Consider the following 26,333-nt stretch of genomic DNA (forward strand, 5'->3'; position numbering starts at 1 on the left):
CCTATGATTTTAAGCTCTCTCTCTCTCTTTCTCTCTAATGTATTGTTATATGTAGTAGCGAGTAGTTTCTTTACAGATCATTCTCCATACACCTTAACTTCATTTATTTATTTTAATCATGTCAATAAGAATATCTACGTTGCTCTTGGTTTTTCCATTGTTCTTATGCTTAAAACAATTTTATTGTCCTATTTGTAGACAAAAAATACTACTGAGCCAATTATCCGTTGTAAATTAGTTAAAACATCTACTTTATTAAAGTTAAATTCAAATCGAGGAGTTAAAATCGCTCAAATCAAAGAGTAGTACTATTGCACATAGATATGATTATGTGTGCATATACACATAAATATACATATATAATTGGTCACTATATATAGTTTGTATATATATATATACATTCCCGGTCTTATGTACACTACATATTTAGTGTACATTTTTGTGACAGCTAAAATAAGAACTACAGAAACTTCTTGAGTTCCCACATATCTTTAGTTTGCCATTTTCTTTTATTTTAGATTGATTTTGAATATTGTAAATAAATATCTAAAAGAGACTGTATAGTAGTAATTAACATTTTTTAGGTCCGAAGAAATGATGAGAATATATGTACATATATACACACATATATATATATATATACATATATAGATGTATATATATACATCTATACATGTGTATATATATACATCTATACGTGTATACACATGTATAGATGTATATATACACACACGTATAGATGTATATAGACACACACGTATAGATGTATATATACACACACACGTATAGATGTATATATACACACACACGTATAGATGTATATATACACACACACGTATAGATGTATATGTATATATATATATATATATGTTTGGGCTTCAAAGATCTCATGTGTATAAGTAGGAAGTGTCTTATAAAGGAATCAAGTTAGAAAAAGTGATACAAATTGTCTTCTATTTTTTAATTCAATGAACTACTAAAATTGCAATATATAGTTATCCATTGAGTTATGTTCGGATCCATAGATTTATAGTTTGACTTACAGGTACCACAATACATAGATAACCCGGAAACAGTTTCCGAGGCTGTGTTGAGGTGAGGGGAACTTAAAAGGTTAAAAACTTAATCCAAACCCCATGAACCATGTGGACCTTTTCTACTTTCTAACCTCATGGCTTAAAATCAAAACCATGTGCGAAACTGACTCAAACAATTAGATAATGTAGTTCAATGATTCCAATCAACTTACCTTCCAGAGAATGAAACCAGACAGTTCAATAAGATCGAAGAAGAAACCGTCATCGTCACCCATCTCCAGAAATAGTCTGCAAGCCAAGCCCCTGATTCTGGTATGTTTTACATGGCATTAGATAGATATCATGGCTTGATCGATGATCTCGGACTCGGGAATCTGTTCCTAATGGATGGATGCTCATTTGGAGGCTATCAGCATTGTTAAAACTACAAAAACTGGCATTTCTGCGTTTTATTAACGTGGCGTCAGTTCCAACTTGTAAGCTCTTACTTCCATGGGAGGGATAAGCAGCTGCCCTTCATGAGCATCATCCCCCCCAGGCTGTTGTTCATCATTATATCCAAGCATTTCTGTGTCTTCGTGCAGCAGATTTAATGAAGTTGGCCGTGCGTTCGATACCACAAGCCCCTTGAACGTGTTGAATATATTGAAAGGCTCATCAGCAAACCTTGTACAATTTGATCTGGCTGTCTTGCAGTATGATGAATCCCAGTGTCTCCTATGAAACATTAAGAGAAATGGTGGATCTTTAGGCGATTGCTGCGAGTATTTCAGTGGACGAGGAACCTTAAAGCTGACAATATGTAAGTCACATGGCAAAGGAGCTGCTAAAGGAGAGAAGGATCTTGGGGGTGGATGCACGGATAAAGACTGTGGTTTCTTGGAAATAAATGCGTGTAAGGGATAGTTCAAGCGAGCACCAATGCAGTGGGAAAGAAGAGAAGGGCTCAAAGGAGAGTAATTGGGAATAGGATTTACTATGGATGAAACATTAGACTCAACAAGGATATGGAAAACGACATTCATTGCACGATTATCTGTTATTCCTTGTCCTAAGCCACGTCCATCGTCCCTGAGCACACGGCGGTCGAGCATAATCTCTAACCATCCATTTCCAAGGCTTGCCACACCTAGAGACTGCCTAGAATGGACAGAGAACCTTTGACCATTGGATCCTTGCATGAATGCTAAAGAAGGCATTGGATAATAGTTTCCCTGCAGCGGGATTTTATCGTACGACTCTCTTCGACTCATTTGAAAGCCATTCAAATCAGAATAAAATACCCTCTTGTTGTCAATATCTGTCTTGTATCTGACTATCAGCTCCCTGTCATCAAATTCCTTGCCAATTAGCTCTACATGATATTCCATCTCAACGAGGTTCTCCTGAATTGTATTGCCTCCACTGTATAAACGGGTGCTATGAGAGATGGGGGATTTCTTCCATCCTGTTTTTGGATGAGAGTAAACTTCCTGCATCAGAGGACCCTCGATGATCACGGTCAATCCACCTGCTTCAATGATAGATTTAGCAGCACCAGTTGGTTTGAATAGGTAAGCCCCACTACCCCAGCTCGAGTACACTGCAATTTCTTCATTTATTACACTTCGTGAACCAGCATTACTTATCTTATGCAACAAACCATGCTTGATATCGAATACGAGTGAATGGTGCTGGTTCTGGATTTCAACCACGTCGCCTTCAGCCATAGAGCATACATAAGGAGTAGGGCAAGGTAATGAGGTAGAAGTTGAGGAGAATTTCAGTTTGGCTGGTTTTGGCTTTTCACAATCAAATAATCCATTTGCTATATAATATGTTTGCAATCCCAAGGCAGGAACTGAAATTTTCCAGAGGATACGATGACTGCCAGTAAAAGGCTTAGCCTTATCATGTTGAAACTCAGGAGAAATCTGGCTTTGAAGACATGTCCAGTTTGAGTCCAATACAGTAATATCTGTCCTGTTGACAATAATCATTGCAACCTCTTCCCTTGTCTGCTCTAGAGGATTAAAAAACACCACAGATTGATAAGTTCCTTCTTGAAGATTGATTGCTTTATGTATAGGTTGGGAATCATATTTAGATCTCATCTGTTCCGGTTCAAACTGTGAAGGATTCTGATCAGATTTGTCATGGCGAATTCCAAGTAGTACTTCCATTCCTTTAGACATGAAAATGTGCAGGTCCTGTAAAGAAGTATGCATCCGAACGCCATAATCGCGTACTACGTGATCTTTCGCAGTACCGGTGACACCATCATGATGCTGAAAAAGAGCCAAATTTCTTCTTGCAGCTGTTAACTTGTAAGAAAATCCAATAGGCAACTTCTCACATTGAGATCTCTGGCAAGGACCAAGCAATAAAGCTAATATCATTTCTGCAGCACGAAGTGTTTGCTCGAGTACACGATCAACAGCCTTAAAGAAAGGCCTAGATACATAATAGCCACTCCAATAGTCCTGCTGTCTATCAGCATAAGTGAAGAAATCACCTGACAAAGAGGGAAAACCACCAACCAGACTGGAGCCAATTTCACCAGGAAGAGAATAATTTATCTTTTCAGACTCATCACGAAGAGTTCGAAAGTAGTCTTCCAAGGTACCGAACTTTACCTCAGCATTTAAACTTGGATTGGAATTAATATAATCAAATAACAACTGATAGTTCTTAAACTGAACCTCGGCTTCAGCAGTGCTAATGTATCGAAAATCATCACCAAGAGGAATGAGAAGGGTATTTGTCCTAAATAGCACTGATTTCTTTCTATACTGATCAAGTAGCATCATTGCCCTCTCTTGAACATTTTCCTTGTTGATCTCAACAGGATCTTGTCTCCAGGGACATAGTTCATAAAAAGAACCACGTGATCGGGCAAAATCAAATTGACAACAAATGGCCGGCTCTGGTCCACAAGTATGTGGAATATCGTAAGAATAAAAAGGCATCATGTGCACAAAAATGTCAGTAGTTTCTTCAGCATCCCAGCTCTGTCTCCAAGCGAATTCTAGATTTTTGTGCAGAGCAAGTTCCTTCTTCAGCTCATAATGGGTCCTCTGTATTAGCATGTTCTCAAAGCCCATGCGACGAAGAAGATATGCCATTGTGGGTGAATAACCAAATGGATCGATTGCCCAAGAGTTCTTCGGAACAACGCCAATGGTCTCATTCAACCACATATTCCCCTCTGCCATCTGGTTTCAATAAAGAAAATTTCAGTGAAAGTAATCGAAATAGGCAGGCATACTAGTTGGAATATAAGCGCCCCTTTTTTATGATAAAAGAAGACAAAAGCTTGTTGTTCCTCAATGTAAATGCTACATCAATTAGCAAGAATATGTGAACATTCAAAGATTCATAAGCTGTAAGATTTAAGAACTCACTCTCCCCCCACCCCACAAAGAAAAAGATAAATTCCCACTCATTGACATTCTGTCTTCTTTTTGAGAAAAGTAACATCTACTTCTTGAATGAAAAAGATAATACGTCTTGATTAGAGGATCCTATGTTCTATCCTTGTCAGTTTGATTTACAGCAAGTAAACCAGAGTTAGTTTGGTGCTTAAAAATAAAGCATGACAACTTGAATATGGTGTCTACTACTTCGCAGCCTCATGTAGATATTCGTAATTCATCATGATAAAAAAAACCAGAGAATTATTTCATACAGAATAGTATTCAAGATAAATTACACATATAATGGTGATTAAATTATAAACAATAAACAAGTTATGTCGATTATGCCGATTAATCACACAATTAACACAGAATTCTGATTAGAAGTCAAATAATATAGAACAATGTACAGTTGTATTATCTAAGAAGAAAATTTTACTTTACCTGCTCAATTATAGAAAAATAATGTGAATTGGCCTGCAAAGGAAAGGGACTGGCATGTCAATTTTCCAAACAATAAACCAGATGGTAATTTCTATATATATATAATAGATTGTAACTTAGCAGATTCCTAATCTAAGAAATTTAAGTAAGTATGGTAAAGCGATAAAAATGAATAATGGCGCACCAAAAAGCAATAAAATCTTTCCAATGAATGGCAAGAAACATGTAGCACAAACCTGTTTAGATTATAACTTCTCTGTTATAAAATGCAATCCAGAGGCGTTTAGTAATTATAAGCTTAATGAAAACTTAAACATCTAGAGCAACGTCTGAAGGCATTCAATTTAACTTCAATCCTACAACAAAAATTTCATTCTGATTGACTACTCCTTGCACATTTGTGTTTTTGGTGTTCAGATTTTGCAGATTGATCCGCTTGCTCCGAAATGACCTAGCCCAATAGGAAAATCCCAATTCATTAGACCTTTTGATACAATCAAATAGAAAGCCCCAAGGGCATCATATTCTAGGAGCCCAAACTATGTGATTGAATAAATCCTCCTCTACCTGTTACAGGTCGAGGACCCCTTCTCCTTCTCCTTCCCCTTCTTCAAACTCCGATTTTTATTGTTTATAGAGAAATCTTTGATCAATGATAGAACAAGATTCATTTTGTATCATATCTAAGGGATTCCTAGGTTTGGGACGAAGAAGAAATGTCACTTGATCATTATCAAATCGTTTGCAATCTTTTTTTGTCTGTGAGGATTCTAACAAAGCGTCTTCTACTTCTAATAGGCTATGAACTAGATCAAAATCATTCTCAACGAGTCCATAAGTGATCCCATATTTTTCATCGGGTCCGGATAGAGACTAAAGATCTTGTATGACTTATCCGGCAGACCAACTCAAAAGATAAAAGGAGTATGTTCAGAAAAATGAATTTAAGAAACTTTATTAGAAAGTCCCTGTTACCAAGCAGTAAACAGAATTTTCCAGATCAAGATAATAAAAAGAATTGAATCCATGCAGCACTAGAATACTCACACTTGCTGTTCAACGGACCAAAAAACCTGAAACAAGCAAGTGAGCATATTACCTCGTCGTTCATCACCCATCCACCTCCCACGATTTCTATCTGCCCAGTTTTAACTAAAGCAACAAACGATTCTCTTTTCTCGTCTGAAGCATCCCTCCACCATTTCTCCAGATAAGACATCTCTTCCCATATAAACTTCCGCCGAGAGTCCTATACATTAAAGAACAGGAAATGTTAAAACTCTCATTCAGCTGCCAATCAGTATATGCTTTTCTTCTAATTAATGAACTAAACAACAGGGTAACCTACAATCATTTGAGTTAGGGATGTCTTCACCAATGAACTTTTCTTAAGTTGACATGTGTTATATACAAAGGTGCTGTAATTTGATTTATGTCTATCTATTTTGTTAACATAAGAAACCATTTCTGCTAAAAAGGCATAAGAAACAATTAAATTGATAGCATATGAGAATGCATAATTAGATAGGAATATAACCAAAGAGTTACAAAATGGATATCAACAAAAAGGTCTAAATTGTTTTGGAATATTCTAAACCTCCATCATCTAAACCTCTAAATTGTAGCATTCATTTGGAATGTTCTTCATCCCTCACTTTCTCGATCATTTTCTTTTTAGTTTCTGCCAGGTTAAGTTTCAGGAAAGCAAGGTCATGAAAATCAATCCACCACTCAACCTAGAATTTGATCTTGGTCTGAAACGACGCTACAAGATATAATATATTAAACGACTATACCAATTCTAAGGATTCATAGGCTTAATTGCAGATCCAGCACAACAACAAAAATGTTTACATTGTTTCGTCTACAATAGTATCTTTGTATCGTATTCGGCTCAATCCTTTTAGTAAAAGATTGGGCCGAGTTTTGTTTAATTGAAAGTCAATTAAAAGAACGAAGAGTAATTACTGGATTACAAAGTATCTATGGCCAAATTCGAGAACCACCTCCCGCTTCCAACACCAAATTATATAGAATTAAGTTCTTCAACATAGCAACTTATTGCCACAAACTTCTTAGGCAGCAGGGTTATCTTCCTTCTTTCTTAATGGTGAAGATTTAAACCATCCGAGACAAGCTACCAGTTGATCTAATGAAATCCTCCCTCCATATTTGCATCTACCCATAAGAAAAATCTCCATGGCTATCATCTATGTTCTTTGTTATCACATAAGGGTGGTCCTAAACATGAAGAGGAAATAAGTAAAAGAGGTTTCCTGGGAATGCACGAACCAGGATTTTACATCATCCTCTAGATATCATGATATTTTCCCAAAATTACTAAGGCAGAGCATAGTTTTCTCCAAAAAAAATCAAACTAGAAACTTCAATTTTAAGGGTTATACTGTTGTCAATGGCGATTTTCTTTCAAAGAAAACGCCAAAATCCAAAAAATCAGTCGAAGAAAACGCCAAAAACCATCATTGCCACACTGATTCAATAGGGACCCTCAAGAAATAAGATTAAAGAAAAACAGAAGAATATGAAGAACTATGGACGAAGACGTTAAAACTTATAGATTCACCTGTGAAAGCGCTTCAACAATGGTGTCAAGAATATGACGAGTCTGCTTCTCGTAGTACTCGTCCACAGTTAGCAGCCAACCTGGATCGTTATGAGAATGAGGCACCACGAGAACCTTCAATTTCTCTGAATCCCACTCGTCTCCTTCGTAGGCCACTCTCCATCCTTGTTTCCAAGGACCGCCATCGACGTCAAGAAACTCAATCTGGTCGTACAATTCCTTGGTCGTAATATCCACATTAGAACTCAAAACCTCGCTGTTCCGATTCTCGTTCACGATCGGCTTACGCGGCCTATGCGATCTGTTAGCATGCGATTTGAAAGGAGACGCAATCGGCTTCGGAACGCCGTAACGGAGAAGAACAATGAAGAAAAAAAAGAATGAGATCAAAATGCCAATGGTGAAGAAATTAGCAAAAATGAAGTCACGAACAGCCAGCCTCCGGCGAAACTTCCGGTTGTGCTTAGATTTAGCATTGGGTGAAACAGCGGAAAACGGAAGAATCGAACTGCCCCAACCTCCACGACGGCCACCGCCACCGGTGAACGATGAGAAAGGCATTCTAGCTAATTCCTTACAGTCACAAGAATCAGAAACTCAAGCTCCGGCTTCGATTTCATTCAACTGAATAAGCTGAAGAAATGGATCCGCATTGATTGAAATTCCGTAACGACCAACATTTCATCATGAAAAATCAACCGAGCCAACATCTCAACAGTCAAGATTCAATACAGGAGAATTTCGAAATCGTTCGATCTCCGATTTTCGGGTCCAAACAGTGAGCAAGTGGCTCTCCCAACAATTCTGAGACCGTAGAAAAATACAAATTTCTTTCAGAAATCTCAGCAAAAACTGTTCTTGTTAAATGTTTAACTAATTTTCGGAGTAATCTTCCAAGTGATTAAATAAACAATTATCCACTAAACAACAAGATTAATTTAATCATTGTGACAAAATATCACTCATTTTTATTTTAAAACAAATCATTAATGGAAGCTTCATATTTTAAAACTGTTAATCTTCATTATGTTTGTGATTAATTATTATTATTATTATTATTATTTTGTTAAACCTTTAATATTTTTCTTCAGATTGGTGGGAATCACTCTATTTATTTTTTTAAATATCAATTTAACTAAATAATTTTTTTTTTAATTTCTTAATTTTTTATGATAAATATTGATTAATTTTCAATTATATAGGTAATTCTTTAACAAATCTTCGTTGGTTAATTTCCTAAAAAAATCAATTTAAACATAAAATTTTAAAATCTTCTAAATTTAACAAAATAATATTACTTTCCAAATAATATAATTATCCATATATATATATATATATTATAATTCAAATTTATCCTAATCGTTAAAAATAAAACTATATTATTATTATTATTATTATTATTATATTTAAAACTTAAAATAATAAAGAATATAATGGACGGTGAATACATTCTCCAAAGTTTTCATGTTTTTATATTTAAATATCATAAAATATTGAATGTCGTGTATTTTTTATTTTAATATTTCTAATATATATTATTATTCTAATAATATATGAATTTATAATAATATTTCTTTTTTAAAATATCAATTTTAATGGTTTAAATTAAATATATTTTTTTCATTTTTGTTTAAAAAAATCAACTAAATTTATGTTTTAATTTTACTTATAGATTTACATATTATAAGTTACGATGTGAGAACCTATATCGGTTGGAGAAGGAAACATTTCTTGTATTGGTATGGAAACCTCTTCTTAATGAACTCATTTTAAAATCATGAAACCGACGAGGATATGTAACGGTCCAAAGCGGACAATATCTGCTAACGATTGACTTGAACTATTACATGCGATGATACAAAAAATAATTAATTAAACTCTTTAATTTTTATGCATGGAAGACAAATTATGTCCATAGATATAATCTCATTCTTCACCGAGTTATTTGTAATTATAATTAGGTCAAAAAGTCTATTTTACCCCATATAATTATTTCTCATACGGTAAGTATCACTCATTGTCTAATGTGCCGTTTGAATTTTTTTTGTGAGATTATGTACTATATATTAGCGGCTACAGCCCGAAGGTATGAAAATATTATCTTCTTATGGTTAACTTTCTAGTTGTTTATTCGACGACTGATAACCTGTTTTTGTATGTCTTGTATTTAGGTGAATCTTTTTGTGGATCACTTTCAAGTCATGGATCTGGGAGTGCATGTGAGGTCGGAATCTAGGTAAAAATCATTCATATATTCTTGGTTTCTACTACTTTTGGATTTAAAATCGATCGGTAACTTGAGAGATTTATATATGATTTCAATGAAATACAATTAGGTTTGAGTATAAGCTATCATGGTTTTGCTTTGGGCTTCCCAAAAGGTCTCGTACTAATGGAAATAGTATTTCTCGATTATAAACTCATGATCATTCCCTAAATTAGTCGATGTGGAACTTTCATGCAATACTATTACAAGCTCTCCTACCAACACGAAAGGAGATGGGTTGCTTGTTATAGAATATGTCGATCATTTGACATTGCCGAGAATGGGCAAGGAAAAGTTGGTTGGGAAAATAATGATTGCCACTTAAAAAAAATATGCAAAAAGCTTCCGGGGTAAATGCTCATACTAATTTTAAAAAGAACTCATAATTTGAGTTAGTTTTAACACGGTAGTGTTTTTTTGTTTGTTTATTTAAAATGAGCCGAATTTGAAGTTCAATTTCATCACATATTCAATAGTGAAGGACATAACTTTATTGGATAGCAAGAATTTTCATATCAATGTTTTGGGCTGCAAGAATCTTACCTTCGATCACCTGACAATTACTGCACCAGACCATAGTCCCAACACCGATGGAATTCACTTGGGTAATTCAGAAGAAATTAGCATTATCAATACCGTAATCGTAACGGGAAATGATTGTATATCTGTAGGATATAGTAACAAAGAAATAACTATCAGTGATGTTACTTGCGGACCGGGACATGACATTAACATAGGCAAGTGGTAGGAGTTACAGTGAAAAAATGCAAGTTAATCAGTACTACAAATGGTGTCAGGATCAAAACATGGCCAGATTCTGCTATGTCATTCCTAGCCTCTGCCTTGAAGATATTGAAATAGTTAATGTTACTAACCCTATCATCATAGATCAAGAATATTGTCCATGGGATCAATGCAATCGAAAGGTATGTATTAATATTTCTTATCTTTTTAACAAATATTAATTAATGTTTATTTTGAACATTCAGGTTCCATCAACAATTAAGATTAGCAAAGTTAGTTTCAAGAATATCATGGACACATCGGCTATTCTGGTTGCAGTGAAGCTTGTTTGCAGTAAAAGTAATCCATGTGTGAATGTGGAAGTTGCTGATATTGACCTCACTTACAGTGAAACTGAAGGGTCAGTTGTGTCTGATTGTGCAAATGTGAAACCGACCATTTTTGAAAAGCAAAACCCTCCCATCTCTACTGAACCGGCGCCAATTGAGACCACTCCATCAACTGATTAAATAATCTTTTAACGCCGACAAATGTTTCAAACCATGATGTCAAACATGTTTGCAATAATTATATTTTTTACATTTAGGTGAAATAATTCTTCTGAGGGTAACAATTGTATTTTTCTACTATAATAAAGTCATGTATTTGACATTATTGTTAAATTATGGATTTTATTTAAAATCATTCCAGATTACTTAAAACTAAATAAAATTTAAAATCTTTCCTATAGACGAACTCGACAATTGAAACAGAATTGAGCAACATCTAGTAATTGTACTCAGTTCTTCTGACGAGCGTCGACGGAGTGACGTAAGTATTCTTCAAGCAAGCAATTGAACAGTTATGTCTGTCCATCGATTTAAACAAAAGTTAGGAAAGGATTGATTAGGTGTCGGAGGAGAAGATCATAAGTTTAGTACTGAGAAATTACCAATGAAAAGTAATTAATTTTAAAATTTATATCTAATAAATAATTTAAAAACATCACATTTATGAATTATTATATAAAATTTAAAATTTAAAATTTTAAAAAAATATATTAGGGAGGAAGATTCCATTTATAATTTAATTCAAAATAAACTATTATTGAAATTAATTTAAAGTCGAGGGAGAACAAAGGGAGAATAGAGATGAGAGGTCCCATTATACTTTTTCCGGTAAAAATGTTATTTTTTCTTTTATGATTCCACGCTTTAGGTTAGGAGTTCATAATTTGAATTAACTTTTACTTTCATGGTAAAAGTTTCAAATTGTTTCAAAAAACACCTCTGAACTTTCAAAAATTTCAAAAATACCCTTTAACTTTCAATAACACCGTTAAGTTAACCGAAGAAAGTTAAAAATACTAGTTAATTTATATTTAATTTCAAAATTTTAAAAGATTTCAAAAATACTCAAACTTTTTTAGAATGAGTATCACTTCTAAAAAAAATGCACAGACTTTTAATATTATTAAAAAGTTTAGAGATAATCTATGAAATGTCCAAAACTGTTTTATGTACATATTGACAAAAAGATTCTTTAAAATTTTTTTACGAAGGTAAAAAGTGTTAACCACTCTTAAAATTTCATAGATATTTTTTTTAGTATATTAAACGGTTTTAAGAGGCTTTTATAAACGATTTTAGTAATAAAAAAAAATTAAGTTAGGTTGAAACATTATTAAAAGTTTAAAAAATATATTTTTATTTTTATTTTTTTTAAGTTTAAGAATATTATTGAAAGTTTAAAAGAGTATTTTTGAAATAAATTACAAAATTTATAAATATTTTTATTAATTTATTCTTTGTTAAAATATATTTTACAACCATCAAACACTTTATTTTAAAAAACAGTTTTAAATAAAACTTTTTAAAAATATTAAAAAAAACATTTGATTAATATCTTTAAACTTTTATAAAAATTTTAAATATTACCACCATTAGTATATTAATTAAAGCGATTAATATTGTGTTTTAAATATATCCATAAATTTTTAAAAAAATGGTAAAAATTATTATTACTAGCATATAGACGAAAATTGTTTATCTATAATTTATAGATCGATCTCTATTTCTTATTTCTATCTCCTTCTTTTTTTTTTCTTTTATTCTCAAAAGTTAAATTTTTAATAGTAAATTTAAGTTTTTTTTCAATAATACCTTATCAAACGTTTTTAGATTTAAGTTTATTTCGTGAAATAAATAAAATTTGCAATTTCAAAAGGCTAAATTGTATACGTTTTCTAAATTTTCAATAATACTCTTCAACTTAAAAAAAAAAGTTAAAAAAATACTCTCGAATTTTTTCACTAATATTACTTAAATTAAATAATAATAATAATAATAAATGTTTTTAAATTGTTAAAAAGTTTTATTATTCTTAGTATTAAAGTTTAAAATAATCTATTTATTCAATTTTATCTTTGTGTATACTTGGATTCAACAATTTTTCATTTTTAAATAATTTGTTTTTTTTTTGTTTGTTTGGTTTTGTTCCTTAAAAATTTAAAAATAATTTTTAAATAAAATACAAATAATTTCTATTATTATTTTTTTTAATTTTAAATATGCTTAAAAAATATTTTTGAAAATTTAAGATTTTTATTAAAAATGATATTTTTATTAATTTAACATATTCAAGGTAAAAAAAGGGTTGAAAAAGGAAAAGAAAAACCGTCAAATTGCTGACCGGTTGTTTTGTTTGCGTCAGTATCTGACATATTGCGAGGCCAGCCGCTTGCGACCAGAACACTCCACGAGGAAGCGGACCTCAACAAGCAGATCGGCGGCCGAACTCTGGTTCTGCCCCGGCGATTTGTTTACTCGGAGCTCTACTATCCGAATATCTCTACGGTAATTCAAATCCCATGCTCTTCCGATTAATGCTGAATTTTGCTCTATGCTGTTTGATTTATCATCTGTTGCCAATTTCCAGATCTGCTTCTATTTTGATTTCCACTGCTCGTAAAACATTTGAGCCTGTTCATTTCGTTAACACTTTAGCTTAAATCGAGTGATTCTGTCTCTATCCATATCAATAATGTTCGATCTATGAATGAATCTTCCGAGCAAGCACATGAGGCTTTTGTTATTGTTTGTGTGTAAATATGTCACGAACGCATGAGGCTTTTGCAACAAAGTGCTGGACATTTCATCTTTAGTATTTGCTTGCAAGCATCATTCATCATTTGAGTTGTTTTCGCTAGATCTGCAATAGCCACTGTTAACAAGCAAACTTAAAAATGAAGAATGGGTGAAGAAGCGCCTCTTAATTGGTTGTTTCGGACTCTATGGATGTGATTATTGATTATGTTGGCTTTTCTTTTTTATTGATGGAACCTTCCTTCTAATTTATTTCTAGAAGTTGAATCGATTTTGCATAGTTTTTTTATATAAATTCTTTTTCTATCATAGATAAATATATAAGGATACTTTCTAGAGGTTGGAGGAGAAGGGCAAAAGGAATTAATAGAGTGAAACGAAATCCTGTACAATGTCTTCACACAAGATCGAAACTGGCCACCAAGATATGGTTCATGATGTACAAATGGATTACTATGGAAAACGCATAGCAACAGCTTCCTCTGATTTTACCATTAAAATTATTAGTGTTAGCAAAAAATCTGATTCACAACTCTTAGCCTCATTGAGTGGTCATAAAGGCCCAGTTTGGCAAGTTGCTTGGGCACACCCAAAGTTTGGTTCATTGTTAGCTTCCAGCTCTTACGATGGTCAAGTGATAATATGGAAGGAAGGAAATCAATATCAATGGGTGCAGGCTCATGTTTTCAATGCACATAAGTCTTCGGTGAACTCCATTGCCTGGGCACCCCATGAACTTGGCCTCTGCTTGGCCTGTGGATCATCTGATGGGAGTATATCAGTCTTTATTGCTAGATCAGATGGTGGCTGGGACAATAATCAAATTGAACAAGCCCACTCTGTTGGAGTAACCTCAGTTTCATGGGGCCCTACGACGGCTCCAGGTTCCTTAATTGGATCCAGTTCAGTGGACCCTGTTTGGAAGCTAGCTTCTGGGGGTTTCGATAGTACGGTGAAAGTGTGGACGCTAAAAGATGGAAGCTGGAGGAGGGACTCCTCCCCTGCCCTTCAGATGCACACTGATTGGGTAAGGGACGTGGCTTGGTCGCCAAACCTAGGCCTTCAAAAATCCACCATAGCAAGTGGTTCCCAGGATGGGACAGTGATTATTTGGTCTGTTGCGAAGGAAGGAGGGAAATGGGAAGGCATAGTGATGAATGATTTTAAGACTCCAATCTGGAAGGTTTCATGGTCATTGACCGGAGACTTATTGGCTGTTGCTGATGGGAATAACACTGTTACATTGTGGAAAGAAGCAGTCGATGGTAAATGGCAGCAAGTTACTAAAGTTGAGCCTTAGGTTATTCATTGTTAGTCTCTATCTTTTCATTATGTTATTCGTCTTGTCTGGAGCATGTTGTTCAATATTGTTAAACAATTTCTTGTATTTAGTTCACAGTCCTTGTACTATCATTGCGTGTTTACACAACTTCTTAATCAGATTTTGGTGGTGAGCATGAGTAATATTTTCTGGTTTTATTAAATATTCTCTGGTTCTGGCTTTCCTTTTCCTTGATCGACTGGTAGAATTCTATTCTGTTACCTATACCTTTAAAGGAATAATGAAAAGCAATCAAACTTCTGGTAAGAAAAGGTGGCCTAGAGTTAAGTCACCCCTAGTCCCAAAGCTTAAGTAGATAGGTTAGGTACATCTAATATTTTTTGTAGATGCTTAGCACTTCAAAGACTTGGAAGTTAGCAGAAGCTTAAGCTTATTGGCTAAATTTATGTGTAGCTTGTAGATAAATTTGCAAGACATAATGAATTATTGCTTTTCATATGCGTCATGCTGATTCTATTTGAGTTCTACATTAAACTTAATATTGCTCTTATCTCTAGAGGGCCTTTGGGATTTTATGATTTCAAATTATACAATTATCTTCTTCGGAAATCAATTGTGAAATCCCACTGGAGAGACGAACGAGTGTTAGCGAGGACACTGGGCCTCGAAGGGGGTTGATTGTGAGATCCCACATCGATTGGAGAGGGGAACGAGTGTCAGCGAGGTTGCTGGACTCCGAAGGAGGTGGATTGTGAGATCTCACATCGATTGGAGAGGGGAACGAGTGTCAGCGAGGTTGCTGGACTCTGAAGGAGGTGGATTGTGAGATCTCACATCGATTGGAGAGGGGAGCGAAACATTCTTTATAAGGGTGTGGAAACCTCTCACTAGCAGTGTTTTAATAAAAACCTTGAGGGTAAGCCTAAAATAACAATATATCTCCTAGCGGTCGACTCGGACGGTTACATGTTCTAAATTTCAAATGAAAATGAAATCTTCATCATTTTTCTATGACATGTGAATGGCTTTCTTCATTAATTCCACCCACCCCCACCCCCTCCCCTTTTTCCATCCAGGATTGATTATTAGGAGTTTTATACATCAAACATATGATCTTCTAGTTCTAACCTGTAGGCATTATGTGTGCTGTAGATAGTATATATATTCAAGTGCTTTTGGTGTTTGTGTGTGTAAGAAGGTGTTGAAGTTTGGGCTATAATAAGTTGATTATTTCATGGGAATGTACTCGTGGTATGTTCAGCTATTCTGGCTTCAAGTGGCTCAAATTTAGAATGAGAATACTTTGAAGAACAGAGAGGCTGGAATTTCATAAATTTGAATTGGCTTGATGCTTCACTTTGTAAGATCCTGAATCACATGATTGCCCCTGTTGGTGCCTGTATTGAGAAAAGGCGACTATTCTCACGAGGCAACCCCCCCGACCCTATTACTTTTAGTTGGTGGATAACTTGTAAGATATTAAACTCTTGGTAGGCGGCTGCCATATTCTCACGAGGCAACCCCCCGACCCTATTATCATGAGGCAACCCCCCGACCCTATGACTCAAACTTATTCTCTCTAAGCCCGCTAGCCAACCGAGGGTTATTACCTTATAATAAGACCGTTTCTATTATATGTTTTCTTTTTTTTATATAGTTATGGGCAGGTGTAATGTAGAGGTTGATGATGTCTCTTAACTCCATTTTAATCCTCGTTCCTACCAAATTCCTAATTAAATTTTGTGACAGGAAGTTCGTGAGAATTGGACTTTCGGGAATTATTCCCTCTTTCGTTTGTTTTTTTCTTTTCTTAATTTCAATGGAATCAAATAATTCTTTCATTAAATTTTCAGGTGGTTAACTTTTTCATGGAAAATATCCATTAATTTTTAATTAAATAGTTAATTGCCTGGATAATCTTCATTTAAATGGTTAATTTCCTGCAACAAAAAATAATAATAATAATAACAACAATAATGATAAAAGTCTATTTAAAAATATAATTCTTAAACCTCTGAGTAGAAATAAAATAATATTTCATATTAAATTTTTTAAATATCCATACATATAATTCAAACAGGATAGACTAGTTTTCATGTAATGTTTTTTTTTTAAAGATTTTTTCTTCTCTTCACCTTCATGTAAGAGTTGAAGGGAATAGCGGTTTTTCTTGTCTACCGAGTTGTCTCTTTTGGTGAGCTCCGAACCATTTTCATTTGTACACGTTTGTACTTACCACTTATTGTTCAAGTTTATTCACGATGACAACCTCTTGTATCGAGATTTCTTTTTCATTGGATTCAAAAATGAGTTTAATCCAAAAAATTTATGGTTAGATTGATGGGTGAAGTTCATAAGAGACCATCGTAACTTTTTATTTTTTTTATTTTTTATTTTGTAAGGAAAATATTTATATTATAAAGTTAAATAAATTTTTTAGAGCAGAAAATCAGAGAAATGAATTAATTCAATTTCTTGTGGTTGATTGGATGAATCAGATTTATCATTTAATAAATAATATTTTCACACTATTCCTCTGACCACAATTTAAGTTCTCTTGTTGTTATCTATACCATATTATCTTTTTACGATGTTCTTGATTGGTTCTTACTCTCACTCATGGAACTGTCAAAGAGGAAGAAAGATTAATTTCTCTCTATTCGTGAGTTATTATAAGGAAGTGATTGTGAACCGTCAGTCAAGCCTCAAGAGAAAACCTGCCCCTGAATCGATATTACCTGACGGATTGAACTCAAACACTCGGTAAATAGGCTGGCTGACTTGACTTCTCTCCTTTTCTTTTCCGATATTCCCTTCTCTTATTTCACGAGTAAATAGGTGAAGTAGCACTTTGATTGAATTTGATTCTGCAAGACTCTGAAAATGAGAAACAAAGATTTGCTCATGAACCAAACCCCTTTTCCTATTTATTTTTGAATTGTAAAAGAGAAATACTCTCAATGTCTTTTAAAAAATCTTCAGGCTTGATTATTGAGCTTTTTTATACCTATTCAAAATCTTGTAATTAGATAATTGATATATACTCTTAACCGATTCGAATCAAATTCAAGTTAATTGATTTGTATTCTAAATTGATCCGTATTGAACTTAGGTAAATTGATATGTAATCTAAATAACCCAACCAAAATTTGATTAACATGTACTATAAATCGACTCGAATTGAACTCAAGTTAATTGGTGTGTACTCTAAATTGACCCGAATCGAACTCAGGTTAATTGACATGTAATCTAAGCCGACTCAACCTGATATGTCCTCTAAATCAACTCGGATCTATCTAAATTGAATTAAACCGACCCGAATCGGACCGAACCAACCGTGATGTATCAGAGAAATTCATGGCCCATTTTCTCCATTTTTTACAGCTCATGAATAAATATTCCCACCAACCATCCACCCTTATTTTTTCCCTCGTTTTTTTAAAGGAAAAAAAAAAAAAAATAAAGCCGCGTATTGAATTCACGTATTTAAAAGGTTCCAAAAGCAACGCCCCGAGGTTGAAATAGAACGGGATTTTGATTGATAGAAGCTTCTCGAGAGCAACCAGTCCACAAAATCGAGCGAGGACCATTGAAGGGATCTTCGAAGCTTTTTGCTTTCCTTTCCATGGCGGCCTCTGCTCGATTCGTATTCCGATCTCGGGTCACTGATTGTTCTATCAAACCTCGCTTCTCTCCTCTACCACCGCCGCCGCCCTTGCCTTCATTTTCCTATTCACATCTCGGCGTTCAACGGCGGCGTTTTACTACCGCCACTGTGAGCTGCCTTATCTCCGGTGTTGATGGTGGCGGAGTTTCCGATGACTTTGTTTCGACACGGAAGTTGAAATTCGACCGCGGATTTTCAGTAATCGCGAATATGCTTAAGCGGATTGAGCCGCTTGACACCTCCGATATCTCCAAGGGCGTTACTGATGCTGCGAAGGATTCGATGAAGCAGACTATCTCTTCAATGTTTGGTTTGCTTCCGTCTGATCAGTTCTCTGTCACCGTTAGGGTTTGCAAAAGCTCTCTCCATAACCTCCTCTCTTCGTCAATTATCACCGGGTAATGAGTTAGATTGATTCTTTTCCGTTGATAGAAGTTTGATGATGTTGTTGATGTTTATGTTTTGTACTCAAATGGGGCTTTGGAATTGAGATGAGTTGCTCTGAATAGGTACACTCTGTGGAACGCGGAGTATCGGTTGTCTTTGATGAGGAATTTCGATATCTCGCCGGATAGTTTGACGGGATTAGACAGGTCGAAACCACTGGATGTTTCTGACGATGCGGAGACACTGCTTGGCATTGATTCCGATATGGAAGATTGGGATACAACGAGGCCTCGTCTCTTAGCCGATTTACCCCCCGAGGCGTTGAAGTATGTCCAGCAGTTGCAGTCGGAATTATCGAATCTCAAGGATGTAAGGATTTACTTGGTTGTTAACAATCTTCACTCTTGCTAAATTACAACAACTTTTTTTTTTTTTTTTTTTATTGTCTGCCCATGACCTGACGAACTGAATTTTTAACATCATTTCTAATCTCTTAAGAAAATTCATTATCCTAAATTGGGGCAGAGCCTTTCATTTGTCTCATGATTTTATTTCTAAAAATAACGAATGAAGGGTTTCTTTTACTATTTTAAGATGCCAAGTCAGTTGGATACAACTCCTCATAGTTTGATGCTATTAGCTATGTTATTTGGTGCCTGTATCATAATTCATACTTGTTGGATGAGGAGTTACCATATTATCTTATTTTAATTAGAAGCAATTTCATTGATGGTATGAAATTACAAAAGGGACAAAGCCTCCACCCAAAGAATTACGTAAAACCTCTCCAATTTGAAAGAAAGTTAAAACGACAGTGATGAAAGAGTCGAGAAGATTTACACAAGTGAAGAACCAAAATAACTACATTGTCAAAAAAAAAAAAAAACAACTATGAAATGGAAGGTCCTTATCTTGGAAGATTTGTTTTGGATTCCTAGCTCGCCAAACACTCCTGCTGAAAGCTCATATAAAGTTCATCCATCCAGAAGGAGTTACCATGTTAATATATTCCTATTTGTTATATTATTGAGGGTATGAGAAATTGAAGTATTATATATTTCTCTTCCCTTTCAGCTAGTTACCTAGTTTTTTTACAACATTATGAGAACATTTGCAGTTAGATTCAATAATTTAGTTTAGTTTCAGTGATTAGCTTGTATTTATAGAGTTCGTCGTCACCATCTCTATCTTGGTTGTTTACTGGACTTGTAGCTTGATGTCATAAATTTGGTGAAAAATATGTTCTGTTAGGCGATGTGATTCATCATAGATATAGACTCCTATTTAGTAAACGAAAACACCATCAGATTGAGCATGAAGTTTAGTAGTACATGCTTAGATTTTAGCTTTGTGGCCCGACGTAACCTGCTATCAGCTCATGTTCTTTAATTTTCATTCGAAGCATTAAGGTGAAATAAACTAGACTAATTGCTTATTTTCATGAAGTAAATTTCATTTATTTTCCTTTTAGTATATTTCATTCAGAATAGATTGGGAGGTTTCCCTTATTTTTTTGTTCTGAATGTGCCAGGAACTAAATGCTTGGAAGCTAGAAAATATGCAGATGGAACATGGAAGAGGAAATAGGAACAATTTATTAGAGTATCTGCGATCTTTGGATTCTAATATGGTATTTCATCTTTTGATGTCCATACTATGCCTTTATTTTCCAACTTGCAACTAGGCCCGTGTGGTTGGTGCTCAAGCTGTTGAACTTCGTCGTTCTAGGAGAGCTCTCATTCTTACCTCCACGTTTGTTATTAGGTGACCGAACTCAGCAAACCATCTACGTTGGAGGTGGAGGAAATCATCCATGAGCTTGTTGGAAACATATTGCAAAGGTTCTTCAAAGATGATGCAAGCGCTACTTTTTTTGAGGATTCGAGCGTGGCGGATTTAGAGAAACTTGCCAATGCTGGCAATGAGTTTTATGATACAGTAGGCACTTCTCGGGATTACCTAGCAAAGCTCTTATTTTGGTTAGTTGGCCTTGTATTATCTTTCAGTTTATAATCCTTCTAGTTCTTGGAAAGCTTTACTTACCATAGTTAAACCTGAGTGATCTGATGCCTAAATTAAGAACTTCCAAGCTCATTTGCTACTAGAAGTTCGTAATTAGACATTTAAACTTGTTTTAGGTTCTTCGAATCCCGAAATGAGCTATGTCTGAGGATCTAACTTGTTGATGAAATTTACTGCTACAGGTGTATGTTATTGGGGCATCGCTTGAGAAGCTTGGAGAACAGACTGCAGTTAAGCTGTGTTGTTGGGTTGTTATAAGAGAAGGAAGTGTACATTCGCTCTGTACTTCCCCCCCCCCCTTATCTTTTATACTATATAATGTCCATAAATCTCTATAATTGTTCTTCAATGAAAGAAGAACTTATTTAGTCTCTCTTATATTTATGATTAATAAAACATATTTTTGACTAACAATGTCAATTAGCAAAACTTAAAATGGTCTCTGATGAGCCAGAGGAGCTGTGAACTGAGTGAATCGGAGGCCTTGGATCATCACCTGGCCCATTGAGGTAACCCCATCAACCCGTTCATTTCTAAGCCTGAGGTTGAGAAACTTTTGGGAATCTTAAATTCACAGAAAATATTTTATATTATTGTAAGTTCAGTATGTTACAACGTCAAACAACTATGAAAGTTTAGTTTTAAACTAAAACACAAGTCCATGAATCAAAAGAGACTTAGGTAGTAGGACCAGCATGTCCATACCATCGTCACACTGTATTAATGAATTTAACTTGTTCTTAAAAAGTTGCATTGATCATCTTTCCCGTACATTTAAGTTTTATAATTAACCTTCAATCTGAAGGTTTTTAGTCTGGATTGGGTCCTTCATCCAATTATTCTCTTGATTCACAAGCTTGGTTGCTAATTCCCAATGACACTTTATACTAGCCATTGCTATCTATCGGTATCAAGATATTTTAATTATCCTTTTCCTTTACCTACTTACAGTGAACTTCAAGGTATTTTAATTATCCTTTTCCTTTACCTACTTATACTTATAGTGACTTTTCCTTTACCTACTTATAGTGACTTCATATTCTATGTAAGGTTCACTCTCGATCATATATATGATTTGTCTATTAATGTAAGGCTCACTCTCGATCATATATATGATTTGTTGTCTACTAATGTAAGGCTCACTCTCGATCATATATATGATTTGTTGTCTACTAATGTAAGGCTTACTCTCGATCATATATATGATTTGTCTATTAAATACTGCGAAATATAACTAAAAATCCAACACTTTGGATTCTCATATTCCCAACTTTGGATTCATTAAGAATACTACTTAAATCCAACCATTACTCAACCTAGCAACCAACACGAGTGCTGTACACTAACTGGATTTCATACCCCAACTAGAGTTTGAAACCCTAATGCTTTCTACTAGAGTTCCTTTCTTGAACCCCTAATATCACTAGAATTCCTGATTTCTACTGGTTAAAGATTTCTAGAATTTTTGGAAAACACAAATTTAAGTTAATTACTTTATAAAATACTAAAATTTTAAAATGTATAAAAGTTGCAACAAGAACTTTATATTTAAAATTAAAATAGGAATTTTGAAAAAATAAAATTTTTTAAAAGCGAGAATTTGAAAGGATCTGTAGAAGTAAGATATTTAAAATTTAAAGAAAAATGGAGACAGAAAAAAAAATATATATATTATATATACATACACTTTAGGTCATCGAAGTTGGGATCAGATTGGAAATAATGGGAGTGCCCAATTGTCGTAACCAGGCTTTGGGGCGGACACCCATATCGCATTCATTTGCGATAGCCAACCACTCATCATGTCCCGTTAACTGCCTGAAGGATCATGGCTTTACATCTCGTGCTTCCGCCTTTTTATAGTGACCTCTCAGCACCCAATAGGTAGTGTTTCCGATGTGGGAACTTTCAACCCATTCTTATTACCGCCCAAACCCTGGCCTCCCTCTTCACACACTTGTAATAACATTGATATCATTATACCCCTCCAATAAAGAAGTTTTAACATCAAAGTTTAATTGCAATAATTTTGTCAATTCTAGGTTTAAAAAAATACTTCAAGTAATTTTTTTTTATTTTGGCGTCGGATCCGGTGTAAAAACAATGCATTGGTTTAATGTTTAATATGAAATTGAGATGACGCACGGTTAATCTTCAAGACTATCCCTAGTAAATTGTCTGGGAAGATGTTCGAAAATTCTTTCACTATTAGTACCGTATCCAAGATCTTCTCTTCCCCTTTTGTGTCTACTGCACTAGTTAATATAACCTATCTCCTTATTCGATCAGTTTCTTACTTTTCATCATTGAGACTACTTTAGGAACAACTCCAGTGCATGTACCCTTGAATTTAAAGTTGGATTCGAACGGCGGTGAGAATACTACCTCCGTTTTTGTAACAATCTACATTGGCGTGGTTCTCAACTAATCAATGCATCTCTAGTATTATGTCAAAGTCTGTTATACTAACAACTATCAGATTTACATCCAAAGTTTGTCCTGCTACTATTACTTGCCCACCTTTTACTTTATTCTTATCAACTAAGTCTACCTCTGTCTGTTCTACTAGGGTACTAAGAGTCAATACATGCAATAACGGTTCTAGTTCGAACTTGTTTGACTAACAAATGGTATATATATAAACGAATGCGTAGGACCTGAATCAAATAAAGTTAAAGCATAGTGTCTTAGGACGAATAAAAGTATCTGTCACCACTGTGTTAGATTTTACGACTTCCCTATTTATGCATGCATATACTCTTGTGTGAGAGAGAGTCTGCATATGTCTTTGAGCTCTACTCGGGGCCCTTGGTGGGTTAACTGGGTTTTCCGTTTCCCTTGTTGTGCAATTCATAGCAATGTGGCCCTCCTGGCCACCAGAAACACGATCTAGTTCCAGCCATACACATACTCACATGTTGTGTTCCACATTTGTTGCACTATGGTCTTCCTCTTCCTCTAGCCCATTCTTGATCCTGATGATGTTTATCCAACTATCATGGTTTGCGCATTGGTGGTAGTCGATTTGAATCCTTTTATTTATACCGTGTTTTCATTTGATAGTAATAGCTGACTCTCGATGTTCCTCATCTCTAGACTCCTCTATAGCCTTAACTGCTTTTAAGGCGGCCACATAAATGGTAGGGTCTATCGCGCCCCTTCCCACATCAGAAAACCTCTGCCCAGCAGCCACATCGCCCCCGCGAGGGAACCACATCGTCGTTGCCCAAAATCGTCCTCAAGAGGGTTAGACGCAGCAAAGGTTCAACGTCTACGTAGGAGGAAGGCTCAGTTCGAGGGGAATCGAAACGTCGTTGATTAGGAAAGGCCAAGAAAGCAGCTCCTCAAGTAAGGGGCATGCCTATTGAAAATAAACGTTTTGTTTTTTTGAAAATGGGTTGAACAGAATCGTCCAATGGCTAGGTATTGTGTAACAATCTGAATGCTGAGTATAATTTGATCGTTGTGTATGATCTGTAACCTGATTGTCGCGTAATCTGATTGTCGTATAATCTGATTGTCGTGTAACCTGATGGTTGGGTAATCTGATTGTCGTATAATTTGATTGATGTGTAACCTGATGGTTGGGTAATCTGTTTGTGGTGTAGCATGGTTAGGTGGTGTAGCATGGTTAGGTTGTGTAGTCTGGATAGGTGTAATCAGATTATTGCGTAACCAGATTGTTGCATAATCAGATTGTTGTGTAATCGGATGGTTGTGTAATCAAATGGTCGTGTAATCGGATTGTTGTGTAATCTGAATGTCGTGTAATATAGTTAGGTTGTGTAGTCTGGATAGGTGTCGATTGTCGGCATATTGTGCTTATAGGTAGCCATGGTTAAGGGGTTTGTGGTAATAGTTATACGCGGTGTGTTTCGGGTAAGTAGCCACCAATAGTCACCTTTGGAGTGATTCTAGAAAACGTCTATCCAGTAAAGATTACACGCTGTGTGTTTAAGGTAACCAGAAATTAAGAGTCAATGGGAGGAAATAAGGAGGTGAGGTCCTTGTGGTAATGGTTACACGCTGTGTGTTTCAGGTAACCAACTAGGAATAACCATCGGAGTAAGAGTGGCGTTGATGTTGTGGTGGCATTAATCACCTGATGCGTGTTTTAGTTGATCGCCTTGTGACGATTCATATGTTGACTACAATAGGGGAGTTCCTTACTGAGTATTTTTATACTCACCCTGTTTCTTTAAAATGATTTTTCAAGTTGTGGCACGGAGGTGACGAGTAGGACGCCAAAGTCAGTCACTGGGCGATTCAAGGATTCTTATGTCATTTTTGTAGTCTCATTTTGTGGGAAAGACGTTTCCGTAGGTTTGTATTAATTTAAACTATGTTGTGGATGCCTAGTTTGTGGGAATTAGGCTGTCACATCTGACTTCCTTTTGAATTTAAATTTCCTCTTTGTTTTAAATAGCTTTAGGCAGCCTTGTTTATTTTATTTTATTTTATTTTAAAGGTACCCCACATATGATTTCTAATAAATTTCTACATGATGTTCATCCTTTTCCAAATAAATCTCATTATAATCTCATTATTTTTTGTAAGGGCACTACTACTTATAAGTTAAGTTAGGTCCTTACATTAAGTCAGTTATTCACATGCATTTAAGTCACGTTATTCACATGCATTTATTGTAATTAAGCTTCTAATCAAATGCTCTGACATATTTAGCATTAATAACAAGTTACAACTTGTTTAGGAGTTTCGATCTGCTACTTACCTATATCACTAATTCATTTCCTCACGATAATCACTCCTAATACGACAATTATGTCACAACTCCTTCAATTTATACCTATATTTAATAATTTTTTCACTATTGATAGAACAAGTCAAAAGGAGTCGAAGAAGACCGAACCAATGTAGAATATGCGCCATCACACGCTCACACGCATGCTCAAGTCCTTGTCTCCTCTCGACTACCCGCAATTCCACGTGAGCATTAGGCCCACATGTCTTACACGTTTTCAACCTCACACCTTCCTCCACAATTTCTAGAACTTTGATTTTAATTTCCGTTGTGTCCTTTGCGTGATAACTTAAGCTGCGATCCGAATTTCATTTTAATTCCTTCTACACTATTTCTAGAACTTTTTGACTTCACAATAGAGGATATTGGAAGTAGGAGCGATCAGGGCGGTGGGCCCCCTGAATCTTGAGCTACGTGACATTCCAACCCAGTTACTACTCTTTGTCGTCTTCTAGTTACTATTCTTTGTCGTCTCCTACCACTCGTCCCTCGTGACATGCCAACAAAATGCATCGACAGAGACGGGGTTTTCCGACGCATCTTATTGGCATCGATAAAGGTTGTTTCTACTATAGCTTTAAGTCTATTGTGTTGACAAAGGGTAGTTTCGATATTTGTCAAATTCTTTTGAAAGGATAAGGCCCCTCAATCTCACATGAG

At 35.0% G+C, this 26,333-nt stretch overlaps 3 protein-coding genes, 1 non-coding gene and 1 pseudogene across 4 annotated transcripts; 3 read left to right on the forward strand and 2 right to left on the reverse strand.

Moving 5' to 3' along the window:
* Window positions 1–1,002: 1,002 nt before the first annotated feature.
* Window positions 1,003–8,312, reverse strand: LOC111469337 (alpha-mannosidase 2-like). The gene is made up of 4 exons (XM_023114579.1): window positions 7,461–8,312; window positions 5,976–6,125; window positions 4,877–4,909; window positions 1,003–4,231 (listed from the first exon to the last, which is right to left on the reverse strand). The coding sequence occupies exons 1-4, from the start codon at window positions 8,019–8,021 to the stop codon at window positions 1,490–1,492; spliced, it is 3,486 nt and encodes a 1,161-aa protein (XP_022970347.1). The 5' UTR covers window positions 8,022–8,312; the 3' UTR covers window positions 1,003–1,489.
* Window positions 8,313–9,567: 1,255 nt separating this feature from the next.
* Window positions 9,568–10,979, forward strand: LOC111496764 (annotated as a pseudogene).
* A 2,147-nt stretch (window positions 10,980–13,126) lies between these two features.
* Window positions 13,127–15,037, forward strand: LOC111470029 (protein transport protein SEC13 homolog B-like). The gene is made up of 2 exons (XM_023115486.1): window positions 13,127–13,304; window positions 13,866–15,037. The coding sequence occupies exon 2, from the start codon at window positions 13,945–13,947 to the stop codon at window positions 14,851–14,853; it is 909 nt and encodes a 302-aa protein (XP_022971254.1). The 5' UTR covers window positions 13,127–13,304; window positions 13,866–13,944; the 3' UTR covers window positions 14,854–15,037.
* A 3,302-nt stretch (window positions 15,038–18,339) lies between these two features.
* LOC111469784 lies at window positions 18,340–21,322 on the forward strand. Its single transcript, XM_023115213.1, has 5 exons — window positions 18,340–18,900; window positions 19,012–19,258; window positions 20,421–20,519; window positions 20,654–20,868; window positions 21,094–21,322. Exons 1-5 carry the CDS (start codon window positions 18,461–18,463, stop codon window positions 21,167–21,169), a joined length of 1,077 nt encoding a protein of 358 aa, XP_022970981.1. The 5' UTR covers window positions 18,340–18,460; the 3' UTR covers window positions 21,170–21,322.
* A 1,293-nt stretch (window positions 21,323–22,615) lies between these two features.
* Window positions 22,616–22,720, reverse strand: LOC111473206. The gene has a single exon (XR_002715599.1). It is a non-coding gene; the product is annotated as a small nucleolar RNA Z279/snoR105/snoR108 (small nucleolar RNA).
* Window positions 22,721–26,333: the final 3,613 nt, after the last annotated feature.

Source organism: Cucurbita maxima, unplaced genomic scaffold (assembly GCF_002738345.1).
Source record: "Cucurbita maxima cultivar Rimu unplaced genomic scaffold, Cmax_1.0 Cma_Scf00002, whole genome shotgun sequence".
NCBI classification, from domain to species: domain Eukaryota; kingdom Viridiplantae; phylum Streptophyta; class Magnoliopsida; order Cucurbitales; family Cucurbitaceae; genus Cucurbita; species Cucurbita maxima.